Source organism: Atta cephalotes, assembly GCF_000143395.1.
Source record: "Atta cephalotes unplaced genomic scaffold scaffold00016, whole genome shotgun sequence".
NCBI lineage: Eukaryota > Metazoa > Arthropoda > Insecta > Hymenoptera > Formicidae > Atta > Atta cephalotes.
The window spans coordinates 1321014-1328548 of record NW_012130080.1 but is presented as its reverse complement, the minus strand read 5'-3'; the positions used below and the strand labels follow the sequence as shown (position 1 = coordinate 1328548).

The 7535-nt window shown below is 33.5% G+C and overlaps 1 protein-coding gene across 1 annotated transcript in view; it reads left to right on the top strand.

The window, feature by feature from the left end:
* Window positions 1-7535, top strand: part of LOC105618395 (hemicentin-2-like) — a 131729-nt gene that overhangs the window by 61705 nt on the left and 62489 nt on the right. The window contains exon 3 of the mRNA XM_012199938.1: window positions 5372-5580. Coding sequence (XP_012055328.1) covers window positions 5372-5580 — 209 coding nt within the window. The remainder of the gene's footprint in view (window positions 1-5371; window positions 5581-7535) is intronic.

Below are 7535 nucleotides of genomic sequence, written 5' to 3'. Positions count from 1 at the left end.
GAGAGAGAGAGAGGAAACGGACTTCCGACCTGGCGCGGCGACCCGAGAGTCGCGAGTTATCGCGACACGTGCCAGGGTGGCATTTCGTATTAAGCCGGAGCACTAATTAACTCGGGGGATCTTCGGTTATTAATCCGCGCGCGAGTCTGCGATCTAACCGGCCGGACGCATCTGTCGACGATTTCCGTTTAATACCCCCGGATGGGATCAAGCGGCTTTGACGGAACTGCCCTTGCCGGATCGCGACGTACCAGGATATGTGTACGTCGTATTGTAAGCTAATAATACGATTTATACGTGGGAGAGATGTAATTTCCAATGAGAACGGATTACCTTATCTTATTCAATGGATATTCCAGCTCAGCTGCGCAATTATTGATGCATATTTTCTTAAAAATGTACGAACGGATCTAATTGAGTCTCTTTAAAGTAATAATTATTTTTTGCTATCTTACTAAAATTGAATAAAGATGATGAATTCTCTAATATTTATTTTATATCTCATGTAAGCAAAAAGGAGCATCTAATCTAATGTTATGAATATGATAAATTATATACAACATGTAGACAAGTTTAATATTCTTTATTTAATTATATCTTAATTAATATTATTTTTATTTTTAACGGTAAATTTGTATATAGAAATTTAAAATGTATTTGTAAATTAATAAACGCGCGCATTGTTACATTTTGTAAGTAACAGAAAGTCCGAACGGCTCGAATGGATGAAGCTTCTCATTAACGTTGAATGGCACAAGTAGGCGCAATCTTTTCATCAGTAATTTACTGTACAATCCGAAAAAAAATTCTAGCTGTTCGCTGGAGCGAATTTCGCAAAGGCCGTGCAGCGTCTTTCAAAGCGCCGTATTATAAATTCTGACATTACTTATAGCGTAGAATCATAAAATTCATAACGACGTAGTGCGTCGTAATAACGATGAACGAGCGTCGTAGCACCGCCGACCTGTTACAGCATTTGTAGGAATTTACGACGAAGCGCCGCAGAACTATAGCCTCGGCCCGGCCCAACATCGTTGCCGTACCATTGCGAACTGTATCCCCCTTCCATCTTCTACGTCAGCTCAAAACTTTCACGATAGTTTCGGAAATGCCGCGCACAAACAGACTCCACTTTCCACCATCGGAACTTCTTGCTCTGAGCGCGCTATAGTAAATTTATACGCATTAAATAGTCGCGCATTTTTGTAACGCGCTTCCTGGCAATGCTTAAACTTCACACGAAGCCGCATCACGAAACTTCGGACTTCCTGAAAATCACATATGATATTCTTTAGAACTTACAGTTCTAAAGAATATCATATGTGATTCTTGAGAAAACATACTGTTAATTCGAATTTGGAATGTTAGAATCCTTTGAAAAGTTGTTACAGAACATATTAGACACTTTCTACAATTAATAAGTTAATTCTACTTACAATTTTAAGATTTTAAATATATTTTTACAATTGTTAAAATAATAAAAATTAGAGTTATAAAAAATTAAACATGAAATTTCTATTTCTAATCTTCCGGAGCTGACGTCAAAATCTGTGACATTATAGTATTAACGCAAAATCTGTAAGATCCATTTCATTTATGTTAAAAAGCACTAATTAATTTCAGAAGTCAAAATATGATTGCATTTAGAAAAGAATGAATACTATACATTTTAAAAATAATCCAAATTTGCAAATGTAACATAAAAATTGAATTGTTTAACATTTTTTAAAAAGAGATTTATAATTAAGGCCAGTAGATCCACCGTCAGTTTTAAACAGTTAATATTGGATCTCTCTGTTTTAAAGAATTATATTTTAAATTCAAAGAAGAAATAGAGGATGTAAAATACAAACATAAATCCATACAACATAAATTATTACACAGGTAAATGATCGTGCGTGACATGTCGTTAAAACGTTCGGCGTTAATTTCTTTTTCTCGTATCCTATAATCACATGCTATGCGGCTATCGTGTCTCGTCTATTAATATACTAATTTCATATTCCGAAGTGTACAAAGTGTACCGTACGGCTATATATATCTGGCAATCCAATAATCAACAAAGCTACAACGTGCGGTCTCATTTTTAAGCACCACGAAATTCAAATTACGAAGATACACAAGCTCTCGATTTCGAACGCGATCGAAGATGATAAGTCATTGTTTTCTTCTTGAATGGATATTCGAGACTTGTGGGATATAGAGAAAAAAGTATTTAGCAACGCGAAATCCATTTCGCTTAAACGCGAGTAGAGTTTATTCCTTTACCACTAATTTCTGATTCTCTGTGTTTTGCTTATATGGGAGACCGATCTCAAACTCTCGGCCAACTTTCTTGCACAATTGCAGCGTACATGCACAATTGGAAACGTTATATAGTATATTCTGATGGAGAACACTAGATGTTGCGCTATAATTGGTCGCACTGGCTTGTGACAGGCATAACCACGTCCCGATACGGACATCCGACCACTAATCTGTTATACCTCGCTGTATCACGTACAACGCCATTAACACGATATCGCAATGCGTTGCAATATCTCTAATCAAGCATTTATCTTTACGTATGACACAAATTTATGAATAAAAAATGCTACAACTCGAATAATAGTTATCGTTTATTAATTAATTAACATTATTTGCTCAATAGTTTTCATAAATATTTTTATAAGCTCCAAATGAATTTAAAATTTAAATAACTTAATTATGATATAAATATATTTTTCTAAACAATTTTCTTAGACAATTTATATATTATTTATATATTATTTAGATATGGATATTTATATACAATAAATGTATATATATATATATATATATATATGTGTATATATATATATATATATGTATAACATAATATGTTATCATATTTACAAAATTCTACTTTGAAATATAAATATATTATTTGTATTAAAAGATGCGAAGAAGCATCAGAGAGGTACTCAACGTCAATATAAAGTCTTGTACTCAATGCCAATATACCTAAAACTGTTGTGTACATAAGTACTCTTGATAAATTCAAAAATAATAATATATATGCTATCCCTTGGTCCGCTTATACATCCTTAGAACACAGCGCTCCGTAACTTTCGAACGACATGCTACGTGCGGTGCAATTTGCAGGCACGGTGGCGTACCGAGCTGTATAAGTAATCGTTTCGGCTGGTCTATTCTCAACAGACTGTTGTTTGGATCCTCTCGACCCCGACGCTGCTTGCGATCATGTGCGGGAGGAGGTAGTTTCTCGCTCTACATCGCCGCGCCGGTTCGCGCACATTGCGTGCGTAGTGCCAACTTTCTCGTTTCAGTTAACTTTCATCTACCACTCCTCCGGCTTCACCAGAGTGAGCTTGCTGAATGTGCGTGCGTGTGTTACGTCGTATATGTGTTTTGATGCAACTAGCGGGAAAACGCGCGCCGCGAAATACCAGCAGAGCAGCAACAGAGGAGGAGGAGGAGAAAATCGTTGTTGTTCGGTCCTTCGATCCAGCATATGGATGCGGGCATACAATCGCGCGCGGCCATGATATTACGCTTCGTCAGCTGCCGGGTATACCGGCTTCGGTAATACACCGGAGGAATGTACACCCTCCACCGCATCCATCCCGCTGATGCTCTAACCGCGCCGCACAACCCTTCGCGAGCTCCTATCCTCTTCCCTGGCCAACCCGCCTCTCGTCCCCTCTTGGACCGTTCCAACTCTACGCGTGGCCAAATCTGGTACCAGACGAGGCACTCGTGGTATTTCCGCAAATTCGATGCTCACCCAATGTCTCAGGGGCGAGGTATGCAAAGGAGGAATCGCACTGCGGGGCGATCTGCGGTGAAACGTCGGGAAACGGCTGGAAGCACAATTTCCTTGTAAAACCGATTGTCTGATTGTGAATAAGAGAAATACGACCGGCCGATACATTTTTAATCAACCTCGAGTAGGATTCATGATTTTTTTATCCGTCACTTTATATGTCAACGGTAAAATTCGAATGTGGAATTAATAATCTTATTCAACTAGTATTTATTTTTGACGAAAATAAAATGAAATAAAAATAATATAAAAAATATAAGATAAAGATTTAAAATGTTTAATGGATTCTGACAATATTTGGACACATATATGATAACTTTATATAATTCATCACGTATGTCTTGATCATAAAATTATAAGATTGTATAAAAAATATTTAAATTAAATTTGTTACTGATATTATATCTCATATAGATAGAGCGATAGAACTAATATAATAGAATTTATGTAACAGAGAGACGGAACTTTTGTATTCAATTAAATGTATTATAGCTTTTTAGTGTTAGCTATAAAGTTAAAATAATTTTAAATGCGAAATTTATCTCACAAAAGCGGGCTCATATCATATTAAATTAATTAGTGAAATTATGCTCTTTCTACTATGTCATATGTCCTTTATTATCCAACTTCGTCGTCTACCATCAAATATGCGCGAGGCGTTCACTGCATTAAAGAGTGGAGAGTTAACGAAATTCTCATCCCGTCGCGACATTAGTTCTGAAGTTTCACATTTGTTTCACTTTATTTTTCATCGTGATCCGCGTTACTCTCGGCGCGGAATAACAAAAAACATAAAGCAACATACACATATGAAAACAGTCATGTCCAAGCACGAGTTATTCGTGAAGCGATTTTCGCTTATATATATGAGATCGCAAATACAATGCGCTTTCTCCAGATTAGAAGATTCTCTTAAGACAAAATTTTGTCTTAATCCTATAATAAAAAAACGCGAAAGAAATGAAGTCTGAAATAAAAATAATCCATTTAAATGAAATGTTCTTAATAATATAGAATATAGATTTAATCCTCCGTTGGCAATTGAAATTTTCATCCTTCGTCCGCAATTAAACTTGTCGATATCGAATATTATAAATATGTTCATCAATTCAAAAACTATTTATATTCATCCTGAATAAATAATCATTATAGCAAATACATCAAATAATAAATAAACTTTTTATTCTGATTAATCAAATTTGATGTAATGCTTAATTTATCGCTGTGTTCGCTCTTAACACAAGACACTATCGTGTTTCCCGATTAATTCAGGATGAATATAAATAATTTTTAAATTGATGAATATATTCATAGATATTTCTGTTCGAAATCGACAAATTGGTTCGCAATCTAGATCTTCAAAGTTCAGCACTATTTTTATTGTTCCGACCATATAGAAATTTGAAAAATTCTTACATGCTTCAGAAAGCTTTAACAATGAGTTTTTATTGTATAGAAGTTGAATTGTATTGTATTTACCTATTTTTTTACATTCTTTGTCATAACTTTTACATTTTCTGTAACAAGAGAGAAATATGAAATAAGCAAAAGAAATATTTGTTTCAGTTATGATCTACGTGGCAAGCACTCGGAAAAACCGTTGCATTGGCAAGATAAAGACTATCTCGGCGATCGGGCATTATTCAGGACGACAACGGAGCCCGCAACTTTGAGCGTTAACCACATACAGGAACAAGACGAAGGTGAATTCAGATGCCGAGTGGATTTTACCACAAATCCAACTAGAAACTCCAGAATTCAATTGACCGTGATAGGTTCGTATCTTATTTAATGGCATGTAAACATATCAAATTGTGTATCCACAAAATTAAAAGATATACACATAAAATAATTATTATTCATTTTTTATTTCCGAATTTTGATCAATATGAAAGAAGACTTAAGAATGCAATGTAAAAACAAACGTAAAAGAATAAGTTTATAAAATTTACAATTAATCGTATAAATTAAATTTATTGATTAATTTGATTTTTTTCATAATTCATATTATATTCTCGAAATCGTCATTTATTTTGATTATCGAAACTTTTATCGCGCTCCAATGTTCACTTTTACGCCAGCATGTCATTGATTCAACCGTCGTGCGCAGAGCACCGTGTCAATATTTTAGATAGCTCGACATGAATTGATTAACGTGAATGATCGCACGAATAAATTGCATTTCATGTATTAATATAATTTTGTTTAATATTTTAAAATAGATTTGTGTAGTTAAATAATGAATAACTTTATATCCGAGTTCATATCGCGATTATTAAAACGATGCTCTCGTTATTATCCAACAAAGTTGTAATTTATCGATCGTTGCAATAGAACTTTTGATACAATTCTATTATGCCACCACTCGTGAAAATTTATACTCAGCAGAAAACAATGTGCAAGCAAATTCCGCCAGTCACATAGTTAGAATAGTTGAGCACGCAATCCTCGTTGTCTCGTTGGCTGCCTCGCCTTTTTCTTTTACTATATCATTTCTATTTCTTAACTTTCCATACATTAAGTTAAATCAACTATTATTATGCCAGACTTTTGAGAATTCAGTTTCAATACACCTCCTTCATGCAATTAACAAGTGTTATATAATAAATATATGTATCTACATATTTTATATATAAATATATGTACTTATATATTTTATTCGATAATCTTTCGATACCGCGCTTATACATTTATACACCGTTCTCTATACATTTTTTATCCGACACTTGTAAAAGAATAATTTTTGAGTTTTATTTCACTTTTTATTGAATTCTTTAATTATTTTCGAAGACAAAATCGAATTATTTTCTTGTAAAACAATTGACGATTTATCACGTGAGTCATACTTAATACCACTGCTCGTATTCAATATATCGTTAATTTAACTAAACAATGGAATTAAACAATGTGACTCAAGAAAATGTATTAAATTTGACTCCAAAATTTAATTTATTATTAACTAAATATGTGCATACATTAATATAAATATTATTCATTTTGAAATCAATCACAGAAATGGATTGATTCATATTTTGGAAATTAAAAATACACAAAATAATTAACTCAAGGGATTGGATTATCATTGTTCTTTTGATATTTAAGAAATTACGTGAAATATTGAAAAAGATATTTTTTTCTTCCGTAAAACAATATCGCGGCATCTTCTTAATATTATAATTTACATTTCTTTTGCCCCTTTTCTCCGTTGTCGCAACATTTATTCATTTATCTGTTACAAAGAACGTTTGATCTCCGTTTAAAGCGTCTACTGTACAGTTCGAGAAATTTAATCTTGAAAAGAAAAGACACGAAATTTTTACAAAAACGACCTCAAAATTGGACATTTCTTTCGGCAAAGGACACTTCTCCGTGCAAAGCGCAATTTCCTAGGAAAAGGACTTTGTTACATGATTCGTCAATTTACTGGTTGTTCGTTTCACGTAGTGACCCTTCGGAAAAACTACTAGTGCGGTCAGTCCCTGGAGGAATCTTACTACATTAACAGATAAAACCTTCTTCGTACGAAATTGTCGAGCCGATATCAGGTCACAATAAATTAAATTAACTTTTTGTTAAGATTTAAGACTCTAGCAATGCATATACATATATATAAACATTTGTATATTATTATATATATTATATACATTTATTATATATGTGTGTGTGTGTGTGTGTGTGTGTGTGTGTGTGTGTATATATATATATATATATATATATATATATATATATA